At 40.4% G+C, this 17,964-nt stretch overlaps 2 protein-coding genes across 2 annotated transcripts; both read right to left on the bottom strand.

Annotated features, from left to right (window-relative positions):
• Positions 1-66: 66 nt before the first annotated feature.
• On the bottom strand, positions 67-6,205 carry LOC125013073 (vacuolar protein sorting-associated protein 26B-like). The gene is made up of 6 exons (XM_047593364.1): positions 5,501-6,205; positions 3,876-4,032; positions 3,582-3,746; positions 2,839-3,014; positions 2,616-2,758; positions 67-1,203 (listed from the first exon to the last, which is right to left on the bottom strand). Exons 1-6 carry the CDS (start codon positions 5,721-5,723, stop codon positions 1,066-1,068), a joined length of 1,002 nt encoding a protein of 333 aa, XP_047449320.1. The 5' UTR covers positions 5,724-6,205; the 3' UTR covers positions 67-1,065.
• A 1,096-nt stretch (positions 6,206-7,301) lies between these two features.
• On the bottom strand, positions 7,302-17,336 carry jam3a (junctional adhesion molecule 3a). The gene is made up of 9 exons (XM_047593362.1): positions 17,169-17,336; positions 12,403-12,474; positions 12,184-12,297; positions 11,839-11,991; positions 10,330-10,532; positions 9,795-9,894; positions 8,653-8,782; positions 8,498-8,549; positions 7,302-8,411 (listed from the first exon to the last, which is right to left on the bottom strand). The coding sequence occupies exons 1-9, from the start codon at positions 17,314-17,316 to the stop codon at positions 8,376-8,378; spliced, it is 1,008 nt and encodes a 335-aa protein (XP_047449318.1). The 5' UTR covers positions 17,317-17,336; the 3' UTR covers positions 7,302-8,375.
• Between the last annotated feature and the right edge of the window lie 628 nt (positions 17,337-17,964).

Raw genomic sequence — 17,964 nt, 5'->3', positions numbered from 1 at the left:
CTCTAGTGTCGAGCCCAGGTTCCATGTGTTTAAGGTGCAACAAATTCACTCAGCTCTGTAACACAGTCACATTTTCTCCATTTGGCATCAGTTTATTTGACTTTCAGGGACAAGGAGTAATTGGTTAGCATTTTGCAAAAGATAGATAGTTCTACTGCAACATGTCTCTGGTTAAAAGACTAAAATTATGTTAGAGGCAGGAGGACTCCATTTGCTCGATACACATAGGCACAACTTGTAGGTCTCTAATAAAGAAGATAGAGAGGATTTCATACTACCAGACCTCAATACAAACACTTGGACACCCTTCCCTAAACACCACTGGAATGCCGAGGTAAAGCATATGGACGTGGAAGGTCATTTTTGTATCCGTGTAGTAGTAGTAGTTGATAATCAATGTACACAAGCTGGAACAGGTTCAACTGGTCTTATTTACACATTTAAAAACAAAACACATGAGTTAATACTTTAGGCCTCTCACTGAAACAGCAGCAAGAGATTCCAGTTTCCACTTCCACCATTTTTTTTTTTGTGTGTCTGTGCAAACACTCAAAAAAAGGAAAAAAAAAAAACAAATGTGCTCAGCAAGATAAAGCAGTGCAAAGTTATCTCAGATGTCTTGACCTTATAAACAATGTTAGGAATGCATTCATTAAATGTGGAATGTCGGAAATATATATGTGTGTATATATATATATATATATGTACGTCACGATGAGTCATTTACAATAATTAACAGATTAGAAATCAAATGAATCCCAAAAGAGTTAGAAGGTAACAAACAAGAGGGCTTTTAAGATTTTCACATGGTTTTACGCAGCGGACGTCAGCGACAGGTTGATTAGTTTGATTCCCATAAAGAAAAAACAGAAAGCGAGGTGGGCGAGGAAGGACAAGACCAGCAGCCTGGAGCCACTCTGAATGCCTCATGCGAACTGTTTCATTGTTCAGTTTTACCGTCGTTGTCGGTCTCCCTTCTTCCTCCCTTTTCACCAGCAGCGGCTACAAATAAAACGGCTGCCCCCCTCCAGGTGTCTGGCGAGCGGAGGGGCAGCGGCGGCCATTCTAGCCGCTCTCCTCCTTCGCGGCCTGCTCCAGCGCGCTCTCCGAGGCGGCCGAGCCCTCGAACCTCTGCGAGGCGATGGCGGCCTGGTGGGACATGCTCTTCCTCACCACGTCGCCTTTCCTCCACAGTGTGATTTCCTACAGAGGTGGAGAAGATACAAGATTTATGTTTGTGACGGGTGAAGGCCATTTTTAAGCTTTCTAATCGCCTACAAAACCTTTAATAGCACCGTTTAAAAGCGATATTTCTAAAATTTTGATTAGCTACACTTTGTACACGTTTCCATTGAAAGGTGTTTTATGAATGAGCTGTGACTCTCATTAAGTCTCGTCTTGCGATATCCCATAATTCTCTTAAATTCTCGTCACACAAGACTTCAACTTGAACTGGTCACATCACCCCCTGCATCATCTCTGATGTGGAGTAAGTGTTTCCATTGCACCTTTTCATTAAACTTTTATATTGATACGTCTGGAAAAACCACCTTATTAGAGTGTTTAAGTGTTTTAGCGATATTTGAGAGGTTTTTCGAAACCTGTACCAGTTTTTTAATGCTATATTTCAGTTTTGCGGTAATTCAAACGCAGCAGGTGAATCACTGTAACCTTTCGTCCAAGGACATACTGATATAGGGCTGAAAAGGTCACATGATCTTGCAATGCATTGTGGGTCACCAGCGCCATTTTTAGGGTCAAAGATCGTTTGTTGTTTCATTGGGGCTCCATTCACAAATCTGCCACTTTAAGTAGCATCGTTAAATTTAATGAAGCAGCAGACTGAACCGTTCAGGCCTTTAGTCGTGCCGGTATGAGCAGAATGTCTCGGTATATTCATCTCACAGTAACACCAACAGTAGTAAGTCTGGGGTCACCACCTTTGGCGTTGCGCCGGCGCCAGAGAATAGAGCGTATTTGTGTGTAAAACCTTTAAAAAGTGAAATATGGTTGAACACAGCTGTTTGTTTTCTGAGCCGAAGAGAAGAGTGGCTCCTTTAGACTCATTGCACCATTTTATATCGCCAACACTAAAAGGACAACAACAAAGCACAAGTGCAACGTTGCGCAACGTAAACAGACTTTCCCATTGCCCCCTGAACCCACAGTGCATTGCGGTTTGTCCTCTGCTACTTCACCCTTTCGAGCCCTATATTTATTTTGTCAACTTAATGACTAAAAACAAAGCTTTGATTCATAACAAAAATGCAGATTAAAGAACTACCGGGAACAAAGGCCTCGTGATGACTGGACTGAAAAGTTGAACACACCACAAAAACTACAGCCAACAACCTGGGGTTACATAGGTTTCTATTGAAGTTGCTAAATCAGCTGAAAAGCCGCCAAAAGCCAGGAGTCCGACTAGTGCCATCATCAAAACCATGACCAGACTCTCACCGTCAAACGGTCGACTGTCGGCTTGGTGCGTCACAGCCAAAATAAAGACAATGACTACGATTATATGTGAACAAAGAAATAAGATTAGTCTGATTTGGCAGGAAAACGACCACGTCTTTTTTTTCTAGTACAATGTTTTATTTATTTTTTTATCCCACCTGTTGTTTGAAGTAGCGTCTCTCCTCCTCGTCGATCAGCACCAGGTTCAGGTAGTAGCGCACAGAGAACTTCTTGTTGATGTCTCTCATGGTGGGGGTCAGATCGTAGCCAGCCAGGAATAATCGGATGGGAATGGACTCTCCTGAAAATGAAACACGTTGTAACAAGTTAAGACACGTTCTACCTCGACCGGTTTATTTATCAGCGCTCGAAGTCGTTTACCTCTGACCGGAGCTCCGTCCATGATCTCGTACTTGGCGATGGTGTCGTTTTCGTGGTACACACTCGGGCCGGTGCCGGTTGTCTCACGTTTAATGATGTCGATCTCCATGTGTTTAATCTTAATCCTCACCAGTAGGAAATAGATCTTCCCCACGATGACATCTTTGAGATGATACCTGTCAGAGAAGAAAAGATGAGACAAGAGCAGCATGAGAAGGAGGGCAACTGAGAGCTTGACATCTTTAAATGTCAAGCTGACATTTTTAATGCAACTGGTCGAAATGAATTAACAAGTTAACATGCAATTTATTTGGTAATGAAAGTAATTACTTTAGCACAAATGGGGAGTGGTTTCCACTGGTCGCAGCTTCTGTGTGTGAATACATGCTGGTTTTATTTTCATTATATGAAGCAAATCTGGTTTATATTTGAAAATAAGACACTTCCAGGGCACTTCCTATTCTCACTAATATTTTACACACCAATAATATTCAAATAATTAAATGATAGTGCAAAAATTATGATGTAATTACTCCATAGATGCACTATACTAATCTGGTGCATCTGTTGATGTAATGATTTCTGTCCTTATGAAATAATGTTGAATAGCTGAGTGTTTACTCCAACAGATAAATATTAATGCTGCCATGTCTTAAAAGCTGTGGAGAGAATTTACAGATCAAAACTATGAAATATCCCAGTCAAATGAAAAAGTTTGTTGCATCAAACCCTGCAGGTCTTACTTGGATTTGTTATACTCAAACTCAATGTGGAGACAGTCCTCGATTCCAACTTCCATCTTTATGGAGGAGTTGAGTTCGGGATACGTGCTGAGTGTGTGGACCACGATGTCCAACTCTTTACTGATGTCATTTAGTCTTCTTATCACCGTGGCACGAAGAAAATATCTGTAAAAAAAATCATCAAACACAGAACAAATGTGAAAAATAGCTCAGTTTAAATGTAGTCACGTGCCTCTCAGGTTAAAGTGTCACTCGCTGCGCTTCGTGTGGAGGAGAGTGAATGATCAAACGCACCTTAGCTTGACGTTCTGCCCTGTGTAGGACTCGTACGGTTTCTCAACATGAGTGAACTCAAAGTCGAAGGTCTGTGACTGAGTTATTTCACCGGGTCTTGCAAGATCTTTAACCAGGGAAACAAATTCATGATGGTTTCCTCTGTCGTAATACAGCTCTGCAAAAGAAAGACGTTACAGGGGAAACTTGAGTTAAAAGATATGATACTGTAACATTAAGAAAACTAAGAAAATTCACAGATTTTAATAAATAAGTGTTTCCACTCAGGAACTGAACAAAAGTAATAAGGTAACAAGATATAAGATAATTATTGTTTGTATGCCATTTTGCAAAGTTAATATTTAAAAATCAGGACACATAATTTGGTTATTTTAGATTTTTTTGTGGAACAAAACAAATTTATTATCGCTTGTATCGAATCCAGTTTAATTTATACAGCGTCAATAACTGTCCACACACGTTGTTAGTTAAACACCAAGGTGATGGCTCTGACGGCTCTTTTTTATAGTTAACAGGTAGAAAGCAGAACTCAGCTCTTATGGAGGAACTATCCGCTTACTTTTACCACTGATAACGTAACATATTGAGCACAGTTTATTCCAGTGGTTAAAGAGTCTAAAATGTATTTTTCTGGACGCCTCTCAGAGGAGAGAAGCTGGCAACTTGTGACTCCAATGTGACGGTAAGAAATGAGATACCTTCTCCATCTTATTAGTTTTTTTTTCTTTAGAGTGTCCCCTCAATGAAGAGGAAATAAAACAGCTCCTTGTCCTCATGATTGAAAAGCAATAAACGAGTGGACTGGTACATTTAATTTAGCGTCTGCTGAGTAAAGATGCAGGAAGCTACAGCGGATCCAGGACAAGAATCACATCTGTCCCGTTCTCTCTGGGACTTCTGTGCTTTAAAGAAAAATATTTAATGATACTTGTTTTGTGTTTAATGTCCTAGAACCTCTATCTCACATATTACTACATAATCACAGGCTACAATCTTTTGGGGTTTCTCTAGTTGATTTGAGATATTTAAGGCTTTCAAATGTTTCAGTTTTCTCGACCTGCACTGCTACTTAGAAAACTGATACTGAAGTTTTGACCATGTGAGAAGAACTTTTGACTTGTCACAGGAATCAGGAAGTGTACAGAATTTTGATAAAATACATGAGACGCTGTCAATTATTTATTTTTTATTTTTTTAGAAAGAGTCTTGATTGACTCAAATGTTGTGCGATTCAATCGGTGTCACCTCTAAACGAGCACAAATAAACATTTCTCTCTGGGGACATTCGTTCTTAATGTCTCGTTAAAACATTAAGGAGCAAAATTCATTTATTTATTTATTTATTTTTTACACAATAAATATCTGAAACAAACTCCTACAAATGTTGAAGTCTGTTCCTTCTCCCAGTCCCTTAAAAGCACATGCTGCTACCATGGATTAAATAAAATTTGGGGTGACTCGTTTGCATAGTTTTTAAATCTTGCCTCGGTGCCTTCAAGGTTACACAAATAATAATAATTTTTTATTTTTGTTGTTGATGTATTTCCTGCATGTTGAATGCTGTTTGCATGGATTTGGAAATATTTTAGCTGTGACAGAAACTATGCGTGGATATTTATAGTTACCTATTTGTCCGACAAATTCAATCTTGATGCCCAGGTGCTCCAGCCGCTTTCCGGGGTTCTTCAGCGTGACGTTCACCTTCCCACTGACAGTCTCTCCGTCGTAGAAAAGAAAGTATTTATCTTTCTTTCCATCCTCAGTCTTGTGTTCAGCCTTCTTCCTCGTCTCGGCGTCATTCAGGACCACGTCTATCTCAGCACTTTGCCCAAAACTAAAGAAACTCATGATAACTGTACGTCTGGGCTAAACTCTTATCGTGTGTAAGTCGACCCTTATCTTTCCTCTGACTTGTTAGCACAAACTAACTCAAAGCCCGGCTAAATGTGGTTTTTAAAGTAGAAAACAGACACGAATTAAGGCCTCTGGCGTTGAAACGAGCTCAGCTCCCTCTCGCAGCACAAACCGCACGATTAGACTGAAAAAAAGTCTTGAATTTAAACCATAGAAAAACTCCACATTAGCTACATGTCCACACTCAGACTAGCAACACGGACCGTAGCACCACGAAAACGCACAATAATATGTCCATCAGCGAATTAGCCGTCTCCTCTCTCGTCCTCTCTTCAACTTGATGCGGACAACAAGCTGCCGACAGCGGCGACGAATTAGTCTGAAGCTGACACACGGTTTTCGCTGTGTAAATACATATATTACATGTTTATTTTCCTGAAAGAGAAAACGGGTGAGTGTTGTCAATCGCCCAGGATGTAGCGTTAGCTCACGCCACCTGCAGTAGCTTAACTACTTCCGGGTGGTTTGTGATTGTCAAAATAAACCCGGAAGTGGGACGTCGGTGTTAAAAGTAAATTTAGTCGAGTAGATAAATTAGATTAGATTAGATTTTATTGACATTACACATGTACAGGTAGAAAGCAACAAAATGCATTTAAGAATCTAACCAGAAGTGCAATAAACAGGACATTTATGTAGCACAAATAGTGTGGTATATAAGTGGTATGGTACAGGTTGTTTTCATAGTATATGGACAATATGAAAGGTAAAGTGAGCATTAAACAGTGCGTAAATAATAGCAATTGCTTCTTAATCATAGTAGACTAGTGTAATATTTGGTACATATTACTGTGCAAAAAGATTGTTTAAAGTATGGTTATGCAGAACAATCCAGTAGTGCAGTAGTGATAGTGTAAAAGTCTTCACACTCTAATCTATTCTATTCTGTTCCGGGTTGAGTTAATGTTACTTTTATACGAGCTGTATTGTTTATAGTATGTAGTAGTTTAATTTTTTATGATGCATGACATTTTACAGGCTAATCACATTTTGTTTACGAAATATAATTATGTAAATGTAATTATGTATGCAGTAAAAGTGTAAAGCAGCATAAAAGGAAAACGCTTATGACATTAGATGCACCGTGGTCATTTTGTTCTATTCTGCTGTTTACTATCTACATCATTTTGTTTAAAATAAAATGTACACTACACTAAAAGAAAGATGCAGTTACACAATACGATTTATTGTTGGAGATTAAACTAACCAGTAACAGATAAAGTAGTTAAATTCTGATCAGACTGACCAGCAACAACATTAAAATTATGTTTCTAATTTGTTATGTGTGTGTATTTACTTTAGCACAGTTTTAAATTCATGGTTAATTCATGTAGTATTTTTACAGTGTGGCACTAACATGTTTCCTAGTATTTTAACACGTCTTCCATCCAAAACGAGTTATTAGATGAGCCTCAGGGTTTTAATTATTAAATACCTGTTAGTTTACAATTTCTCAGCATGGAATCAGATGATAAATTCTCACAACAAAACACCAGGGACTCAGAACAACAATTACAGTTCAAATGTATTTAATAGTAACAAAATAACATTAACATACAGCATTAATATCAAATGAACAGTGGACATTTAACAACAGTTCCTGAGTTGTTACACAAATCATTGACACTAATGTCTGAAATGACATACTGTTGTTACAGACAGGCTCAACACTGCAGATACACACTGAACGGTAAATACTGTAAATATATTTCCAACAAACAGTTTAATGCAGTATTTACAATAATGTATGAGTGCAATGAAAAGTAAAAGATCAAAAGAAAAAATGTATGTACTTATATACATATAATACTGAGTCCGACCTGGACAATATGTCCAATACTCAAAATAATTAGTAAAGCACAAAAGGTCACTTATACACAGAAACAGCACTCTAAAATATCATACTTCATCACCTTTTTAGTACATATTGACTCTGCAGCATATATGGTATTCAAATCCATGGTTAAATTTGTACTTGTACATATTTGTTATCATCACCTGTAAATATAGTAAAAGGCTGATAAATTGTGCCTTGTGAATCCGAGCTGATCAGCTTTTTGCAGTCTGCTACTTATTGCCTGTATAACTACAGTATATACAAAACAAGTTTTGAACTCTTCTGCATGTAACAAACACAGAACATGTGTATCTTATGAACTAAGATAACGTAAAAGAGTTTTGTAAAAGAAGTTCAGTGTACACAGTAAAAAGTTTAAGAGTTATAAAAGAGGATTTGTCCAAAAAACGGTGTGGGGATGTACCTTACAGTAACCTTTGAGATGACACTTGGCCAAATATCAAATTTCACAGCTTTGAAAGGGTTTCATTGTACAAACTAAATTATGTTGGAAAGTGATTTAACGAAAATCAATACAAAGAAAAGTAAAATAAAAAAATATGTGGCATTATAAAAATAATCAAACTGTGCCCCAAAATAATACTAAAATTACTTTGGCAAGTTGGTTGACTTGATTTCGATGTGCATCAGAGAAAAATGTGCCATGTTACACCTCGGACTTTACCACCCGGAGCCTCATTGTTGCAAGTTAACCTCAACAGTGTTTGCCTTGTTTCCCACGTTTCCAGTCAAATGACGAAGGAAGACTTGTGGCGGAAATGACCCTGTGAAAAAGTAGAGAATTAGCATAATTTGCTTTGAAACCAGTAAGGTGTGCAATAAACGCTGTGTGTGCTTTGCAGTTGTTCACCTCATCTGCATCGCCATATTCAACACCATCATTCTGTGCTGGCCAGTTGTAGCTGAAAGAAATAAAAAGAAAAAAAAAGGAATAAAACAGAAAATCCTTGATGGACATGCATAGAGTTGCCTCTGTCCTTCTTCAGGGTCACAGCCTGTACTCACTTATTCTCATTGTGCCCTTTTGTGTGGAAGCATCCACGTCTAAGGGAGTGACAAATGGAAGCAGCCAAACAGAAGAATACAAGCAAAGCCCCAAAGGACTTGAGGAAAATCCCGAGGATGTCGACATCATCTGGAACAAGACACAAAGAAGATCCCTTAACAGAGTTAGATGACATAAGAGGTAATGAATGTCAGCCAGCTACAAAGATTATTTTTCAAATTCCTACATTTGAGCTTTGGTGATAAATAACTAAAAAAAAAAAAAAAAACAGTGGGGACAACTGCTTCCTCTTTTGGTGTCCCTCCGCAGAGTGCAGTTCCTACTTTTACATTTTGTTAGTCAAGAGGCTAAAAGTCTGCAGGAAGTTGAAGGTCAGCTGAGGCTAGCTGTGCTGGTTGGGGGAACTGGCTGTGTCTCTGCTGCCTCCAAATGGAAGTTATTTTTGATATGGGGGGGATGGATACACAAATGCTTCAAATTGTTGTTTGCTTGGGAGCTGACAAAAAATACTTGTTTACTTTGCAGATACGTTTTTCTGTGCGTGCTCCTCCTTTGTGTTCGTGTTTCAGTCTGTCTGTCTGTCTGCCTGGCAGCACTGAAGCTGCCTGATGTTCTCTCAGATCACATTCTTTACTTTTTCCAAATTAAAAATTGTTCAGCTCTACGCTCCAACTCATCTGTGTTGTGTTCCTGAACAGATGTCTGTCCTAGAAGAGTTATCCCTTCTCGGCCGCTCTTCCAGAGATTTCTTTTTTATGAGTTCTCCTTGTCCAAGTTGAGGCTCTAAAGACTGAGGGTGTTAGACGGCGTACTGACTGTAAAACCCCTCGAGGCAAATTTGTGAGAGTCATAAATATCACATCAGTGAGACGTTTAGATGAAATCTTCTCACTGTTACCCATTAAACACTACCACACTTGAATGCACCACTGGCCCTGTGACACACGATCAGCCTGTCCAGGGTGTTCCCCTTCTCTCTGTGACCTTCAACAAAATAACCCCAGTTCTAAAGTTGCCAAATTTGTCTTTTTGACTTCATTACCAGTGTTCTCTCGTAGAGCTTTTTGTTTTCCAGATCTTTAAGGACCCATTTTATTTTAATTCGCTTACAGGACTTTGCATGTGTGTGCGTGTCACTCACAGACTTCCATTATTTGTGGGGGACACTGTGCATGTCCTGCGTCATTCTTCGCCTGGCAGTAGTACTCCCCTGCGTCCTCCTTCCTCACCCTGCGAAATTTCTGGGGAGACATTTTAAGAAAACTTTCAGTGCATTGACACACAGCTGCAAATGCTACATGTCGTCACATGAACTAGATAATATGTTTTGTAACATGGTTGGAGCTTTTTTTACCTGGTTACCATGTTTTTAAAGTGAACCATAAACATCCCTGCTCAGCTTTAAATGCACCATTATGCTCCTTTCATAATACATATGTTTGTGTTTAAGCTTCCCTGTAGGCTATCTTTATATACAGGGATTAATCTTTTTAGCAGTCATAGGATTTATTCAGATTAAGCGGTTTACATTTATATTTTACAAGCTGAGGCTGAGTCTTTATGATGCTAAAGAGTCCCAGCCGCAACCAGGTTCTTTATGAGATATTGATATTAACTATTGATTCTTCTACTGATGCTAAGAGATGGAGCACTAGCATGTGTTGTGTCTGTCTCACCAGGCCTCCGGTGTCGGGGTTGATGCTGTAGGAGGAGTTGATGAATTTCGGATTGTTTTTGGGATCCTGAGGAAGTTCTTCGCTGTTGTGGAACCAGCGGTACTGAGAAGCAGGGAAGCCCTCGTTCTCCAGACATCGCAGCTCCGTTGACGTTCCTACTGTGACTGCTTCTGGCACGCTGCACCGAGGTACAACGGGTTTCACTGCACACAGACAAAGTCGCGTCACTAAAGTGGTAACATTTCAGCAACATGTACTTAATTAAATATCCTGACATTACAGGCGCTTCCTTTCACAGAGTTCCTATATATGAGAAGACTGGTATCTCTATAAGAGGAATGATCTGTATCATAACTACTAACTGACACTGATTGTGTATTTTACATTTGCTATGATGCAGTGGGTAAACTGAAGGACAGTGTGTCTGGGTGTGCCTTTTATCTGAGGTTATTTAAACCACATGCAGCAACCTCCAGTGTTTCTTCCAGACCATGGATACGATTCTCCCATCGAATACTTTATTACTGACTGTGATGAGGAAAACCTACGGTGCAGCAAACCGTCACCCTACGTTTCCGGTTCCATACATATTTGTGACACTGCCCCCCGGTGGTCACCTTGCAAGGCTGCTGGACTCCTGAGAAATTGATGCGCTTGCTGGTGCAGACCAGTCAGTGTCCTATGAGGAACTACTGCGCTGGCAGCTAAGTCTGTTTCATTAAGAGTGTCTTATATTGTGCGGATTGTCCAGTCAATGACAGAACTGCGTAAAAAGAAATAGACTGACTACACTGACTACTTACAAGCTTTCAGGGCTTCTCCGTCTGTGGACTGAATTTATCCCGTAATAGACAGCGATAGATAGTTTTATGGTTCTGTCTACCGAACCATCTGGCGTGTCAGGTCAGCCAAGTGGCAGCAGACAGCTACAGCAGGTAGACAGGCATTTATCTGCAAAGCTCTGCGTAGCAGGGACACAGTACCATGCTGGAGTCTTAAGACCACGAGTCAAGGCCTCCCCTTCCTGTTAGCAGGGAATTTGACTGTTGACCTCTTTTCAAATACTTAAGACATCACCGCTTGTCCTTAGATATTCCTCTTAAATTTGTATATTTTTCTAAAGCAGTAACAGAGTCTTAAAGCCTCTCTATAATGTCACCCCCTTGCTCAGACTAGCTGGTAAACAGAACCTGCAGTATGTTTTCAACCCCTCTGATTTCTGTCCCAGCAGCCCATTAGCTTAACCTACCACACGCTCCAGAGGAAGCAGCTGGTTGCCTGGCAACCTGACAGTGACAATGACAGCTTTCGACCGAAGCTTTTTTTAAGCCATAGATACAAGTGTGGTACTGATTTTATCATCCAACCTTCTGTAAGAAAATGCTAAAAGAAAATCATCCTATGAGTGTATAAGTATACTTTTATATCAATCCTTTACAAGTATGTAAAATCTTAATCGGTCATGGGTCAGTCAATGATGTGCTATCACTGTTCAGTTGCTCTCCATACCTCTAACTGCAAGACTAATAAGTATCTCATCAAAGTCCCTTTGATCCTCGATGGCGGCCACCTCACAGCGGTACTCTGCGGTGTCGGACCGAGTGGTGTTGAAGATCAGAATGTTGGCCGGCTCTCTGAGCTGAGCTCTGTGCTCCAGGTCCCCTGTTTGAGAAAGAAAAAAAACTCTTTACAATAGCTCATTCAAAGGCACAGTGTTACTTCACAGTTCAGAAACAGAATGCAGACCAAGCTCTTTCAAGGTACCATTCATCAAGCTGAGCCGCAAGTCCGGAGACAGCGCTTTGAAATGCTGTGGTCTACTGGTTGGTGGGTTTTTCAGAAAGAAAGATTTACCTGAAATCTTGTTTTGGAAATACACATAACTGGGGACGCCGTTTTTAATCTTCTTCCACTCAATCCTTGGGTTGTTTGTTGAGATGGACTCGATTAAACAGGTCAGTTCGATGGCTGTGAAGAAAACCGAATGCGTGAGAGGTGGACAGATGAGTCCGAATGAGGAAAAAGAAAAGGTGCTTTGGTTAAACTGGTCAGAGCGATTTCCCAGAAACTTACGCTCAAACTCATTTGCCCACACAATCTTGTCCGTGGTTCGGAGGATTACCGCGAGCGATGATGGAATGTGGCCTGTGGAGGAAAAAAAAACAAGAGAGGAAAGACACTAAACACAGAGTAAACCTGATTGCACACGAGCGTTTTCATTAGCAGACATTATCAGACGGGCATGTTGCCTAATAAACAGTGGATTAGACTGCTATATACAGAGAGCCTTGGGATGTGATTCAGGGGCAAACATATCCCATTAATTACTTCCCATTTCTGTTTAAGAAGACTGACGCCTGGAGCCAAAAAGTCCAACAGTTTAATAAACATGTGTCCTGCACAGAGCAGGCTTTTGGAATAAACAAAAAGAAATATTTATTATTTCATTCCTTTATGGTGGTTAATTAGATTATAATTGAACTGGCGGTGAATCAGGAAAAGAGAGAGCAAGTTCTGTAAATATTCAGAGCGACCCATTTTTTAATTGTTTTGGCTTCAATCCATTCAATCCATTGATTTTGAAATACACTCACTTGCCATGACTGGTGTAATGTTCAGTTTATGTTGAACCAGTATCAGAAAGGTGGCAATTCAACTGCATGCTCATTTTGAAGGGTGTAGTTTGTGGCGGTGATTGAAATGGGGTTTTCAAAATAATAGGATACGACACAAGTCATTCAGTAGGCCTATAAAACAATCACAACCTCCACATTTTAGTGCAGCACTGTATTACTTGTGTACCTAATGAAAAGGCAAGTGAAGGCAGCTAAGCGGCGTACCATTGTCCCACTTCAAGACAGAACCAGAGGGTTTGTGCTTAGCACTGCAGTGCAGCCAGGTCTGGAGAGGTAAATGTCACACAGACTTTAGTCATTTATAAGCAAGGGATTTTCTACTTATTGAAATATTGATGATGATTTCAATGTTAACTATTTATCATCAAGTTGAAAAATCGAGAATAACGACAAAAAGAAAAGACAGTTTACATCCACGCATACAAATGGAGGTGGAGATCCTTCATTTTGCATTAAAACGCAGCTGTTAAAATGCGAGTGTGTGCATCACTAGTTCCCTACATCTCACCAGCGTCTGGATGACGGCATGCCTCTGAGGGGAAGCTGCAGTTGGTCAATGATGTGTCACCCATTAGAGCGGAGAGCCCCTGTTTCTATTCTCTGACAAATTTGGGCCAATGTGCTTTTAAAACATTTAATCACCGAAGAATAAATTATGGGTTCGGTGAGGACGTATGACTACATTAATTAGCTCCTTTACACCCGAAAAGCGCATTCTTTCAGGTTTAGCGGAAGAGCGTCTTAGCTAAATTGGGACACTAATTTATACTGAGAGTGCAAATTAAATAATTTATTAAAATCCCTAAACAAATCAAATCAGAAGCACAAAAATAACCTAACAGCGGGAACGTGTTTACATTTGAACCGTATTTAATCAGCCATCTTGGTTTCCCTCTGGCGCAAACACAGCCCATGAGATGCACTTAGTTGAAGTTCTGTGCATGAATGAATTGCTTAAAGCAATCAGTGTTATTTTGCAAATGGCAGATTTTAATAGCAAGAGGCACAATTCGCAACTTTTGTCAAATATGTGCCACTACAATGGCAATTAAGGCAGAAAATACGTGCATTTGGGGAGCGGGGGAGTGCGGCGCAGCAACAAATTAGGAAAATTGCCGTTTCGAATGTACAAATAATATAACAGTGTTTGTATGTTCTGAAACTCTATGGATAAATAAGCATGTTTTTGGCTTCCAGCCGTAGCCTATACTTAACTCTTTGTGTCTGTGCCTCTTCCAAATGGAGTAATTGCTGGGTACTGGAGCAACTAACAGCGCTCATGCTGAGTAATAAAGGCATTCCTGCCTCATAGTGGGGGCCGTATAAAAGGCTTTCAAACGAAGGCTGAAATTAGACAATAATACCCATGTACAAGATGGTCCCTCCTGTTTGCCTGAGGCACTGTGCACTATTCAAAAGCAGCCTTTGTTAGTGACCCTGAGACGTACAGTGTGACCGGGAACCAAAGGGGAGCTAGTGTATGGCTGACACTCGGCCTAAACGTGATGAAAACATGGGTCCTGCCAAAGCATCCGGTCATATGAGCACAGCTGCGGACGCTGATCAGATCTGACTCCCAGGTCTCGGCTTCCGTCGCCCGTTGCTGACTTTCCCACCATGTACATCAGGGGGCTATTTTTACCCCAGCCGTGACTGGACATCCTGAGAGACACAAGGAGAGCGCGTCCAACAAACGCTCCCTCGGTATCTGCTTGAACCGGACCTTAAAACCACTGTTACGGCTATTTCTTCCCCGGGCTAAAACGGGGTGGAGCTGGAAGGGCTTGTTTTCGAGAACATCAAATATCACACATTTAATTAAATCTGTATCAAACCACCTAAAACAACAGATTTCACAATTCCCTTTCGCAATTTCACAACATCCCGGTGTGTGATGTGTTATTCTACGGTTAACAGAAGACACTTTTGCTGGTTTCATAAGCCCTCTCACAAAAAGGTCCTTGGAGACGACCTTTATTACACACCACCTCCCCCTATGTTCATTTGGTCAAAAAGGCCAACCGAGTAAAACATTTTCAATCCTTTTTTATTTACGTTACACAATTACCGATACTTTGACTGCATGTCACAAAATCGAAACTAAACATTGCGCAACCAGCCCCAGTTTTAACCTATTAGAGGTTCTTCTCGTCTCTTCTCAAACAAAACAAAAAGTAGGCCGTGGGAAAGAATAAACCACAGTCAATTAACAAGACAATGCGTAACTAATTACTAATATGATCTTAGAATAAAAGCACCCAGACAACAATGCTCGGTCCCCTCTTGTGACACAATGCAGGCTGAATAGAGGACAAAATTTCTAAATTATGAAAATAATCTCAGCGCTGGCAGCAAAGCAAGCTCATTTTTAATCCCTCTGTTATTGAAATGCATAGACAAAATAGGTCTATAGCCCGTTCTGATAGAAACCCTCCTTTTAAATAGCCACATTCTGCAATCCTCTTATGCGCTAAATATGAAAACAACCACCCGTCCCCATCCCTGCAACAAAAGTTGTTGATCCAGTGAATCTATAAAAAGCCTTTTCCCAGACATTCCAGTGCGGACGCTGCAAATATGCTGAAGGCAGAGGGATGAAGCAGCGACCACGGGGATTCACGGGGTGCTGGAGTGACAGTGGAACAACAACTAATCCACTCAGATAGATTAGATTGAGAAAGTCATGTTGTCATAAATGCTTGAGGGAAATCTTAGAAAGAGACACGTGAATTTAAAGCCACACATACGACACAAATGAACAAAATGTCACAGTTCCGGTTAGTTTAGGCTCCGCAGTCTTGCTTTTCCCATTTATTTAAAAACAGTTTTTGTGCAAATCTGAATACAGGATGAATACTATTGAAATGTGATTATGAATTTGTTTATTTTTCAAACTACAATACCTACAGTAATACTCTTCCTTTCCTGCTTCTCAATTGTGAGTATCTGCTGCTTTTCTCTGTCATATGTGATTCCAAACTACAAATTTGTGGGGTTTTGTCTGAGGTTCGACTGAAACAAGCAATCCGAATGAATGTATTATAGCCTAAACTGATCATCAGTAAAACAGATCATGTTAACATTGTGGCCATAATCCAAACATCATATGAATTATGACAATTTATATGCTGTATATGATGCTTTCAGTGTGGAATAGTGTAAATGTTTCATTTTGAAACTTACATAAAAGGGAAACATTCAAGGATTTTACTCCAAAATCACAACCAGAAGAACAACATAAATAAACCATTAATTTCATCTTGTTTTTTTGGTCAAATTGATTCAAGTTTAAGCACCAACATGTCTCCAATTATAAGTCTCATGAATTAAACAATGCTAATTCTCACTCTTATTAATAATTCAAACCTAGCGGCAGTCTAAAACGTAACCCAGAGCATCCGCGATGAGTTGTACAACCAAAAACTGACAAGACCCTGACACTCACCACTTAAGTCATTTGATCGATGTTTGCACAGATTCTGGGTTAAAAGTTCAACACTGATTCATGCTCTCACTGCTCTGCTAATTTATGAAGAGGAGGGTAGGTGTCAGTCAGCCGATCAGCAGAAATATCCATCTTTAGTTGGACATCATCTGCAGCTGGTACCCTCCACCTGCCTCACTATCATCTCAAACATCAGCGAGCAACACGTGATGAGAGAAGGTCAATTACAAGCAAAACTACACTATATTACTAACTGTAGTAGTATACGATGTTTTTAAACGTGCAGTATGATTGATATCTGGTGCTCTTGCGGATTTTTTTATTATTCTGATAACCCACAGGTTATCAAGATAGGACTAGCTTTTGTTTTTCATCGTTATTTTAAATTTACAACATGCTAGCTAATGCTAACGCGTTTCTATTAAGAAGCAATTAACGAATGACGCTTTTATTTTGAAACGTTGTCAGACTAAAAACGATGCCTTTACAGCGACGTAATAATACTGCTTTTACGCTAATGTTACGCTACGCTGTAATGTAAAAACAATGAAAAATAAAAAAGAAGATAAAAGACAGTTAAAAGACTGAAATAGACACAGACGAGTCTTTCTTGACATTTGTCAGCCTGTTTGTGTCCAGCTACCTAACGTCCGCTGCACCCTTAGCTCCGTAACGACAGCTTTGATTTAACCAACGGCCGCCGGAGCTCGACAACTAACAGCGGCGGCTCGAGACAAGGACACGGCGAGTTAACTTACCGAAGCTGGCGTAAAGAGCGAAACAAGCTACGAGTCGAACAATCGCCATCTTGCAGCGTATGATTTGTCGGCTCCAGCTGCACACAGTCAGCACCTCTGAGAGGTGGCTCTGAGGATGGGGGCAGGACAGACTGGTGGATGTTGCCATCCACGAGTTTCCATAGCTACAAGGGCTGAGGATGAGCGGTTCAGCCCTGAACGCTGCCTGACAGGAGGAAGGCGGAGCACAATATGCCTTCCTCCTCCTCCCCCTCCTCCTACGCCTCCTACGCCTCCTCCTCGTCCAAAACACACACAAACAAGAACGTACACATCAACCAGGCAAAACGTGAAATTTTGTTACTGAGACATGTACCTCCCATCATTGCCCTTCATTTACACCGATCACCCACAACACTGTGACCACTGACAGGAGAAATGAATAACACTGACCATCTTGTCTTGTGACAATACAATGTGAAACAGTGGGACCTCGCATTCATGTTGATGTTACTTAGTCATGTACCACCTGCCTAGACACGACCAGGCGCCCCCACCCCAAAGCAATTGACTCCTTGATGGTTGCAGTCATCCCCAGCAGGATGCAATCTGACACAGAGATACACACAGGAATGGTTTAATAACGACTCAAATAAATAAATAAAAGGAAAAACGTTGAAAAACAACACATGGAGTTGATCTGTCCCCCATATTAACTACATCCCAAACTGATCAAGTATCTGTGGGATGTCCTGGCCCCTTCCCTCAACCCACAGGACCCAAAGACTCCCACTAACAACATTAGGAAGTGGTCATA

This window comes from Mugil cephalus, chromosome 9 (genome assembly GCF_022458985.1).
Source record: "Mugil cephalus isolate CIBA_MC_2020 chromosome 9, CIBA_Mcephalus_1.1, whole genome shotgun sequence".
Lineage (NCBI taxonomy): Eukaryota > Metazoa > Chordata > Actinopteri > Mugiliformes > Mugilidae > Mugil > Mugil cephalus.
Note: the sequence above shows the minus strand (reverse complement) of the source record. Positions and strands in the feature narration are given on the sequence as shown.

Bases quoted from the DNA above. Each gene is read 5' to 3' on its own strand.
- jam3a (XM_047593362.1), bottom strand. From the start codon at position 17,316: ATGGCAACATCCACCAGTCTGTCCTGCCCCCATCCTCAGAGCCACCTC. The intron at 12,475-17,168 runs GTAAGTTAACTC...TTTCCTCCACAG, and splicing joins CGCTCTTTACGCCAGCTTCG to GCCACATTCCATCATCGCTC. The intron at 9,895-10,329 runs GTGAGACAGACA...ATGTCTCCCCAG, and splicing joins ACCCCGACACCGGAGGCCTG to AAATTTCGCAGGGTGAGGAA.
- LOC125013073 (XM_047593364.1), bottom strand. From the start codon at position 5,723: ATGAGTTTCTTTAGTTTTGGGCAAAGTGCTGAGATAGACGTGGTCCTG. The intron at 3,747-3,875 runs GTGCGTTTGATC...TTTTTTTTACAG, and splicing joins GGGCAGAACGTCAAGCTAAG to ATATTTTCTTCGTGCCACGG. The intron at 3,015-3,581 runs GTAAGACCTGCA...CTTCTCTGACAG, and splicing joins TTTGAGTATAACAAATCCAA to GTATCATCTCAAAGATGTCA.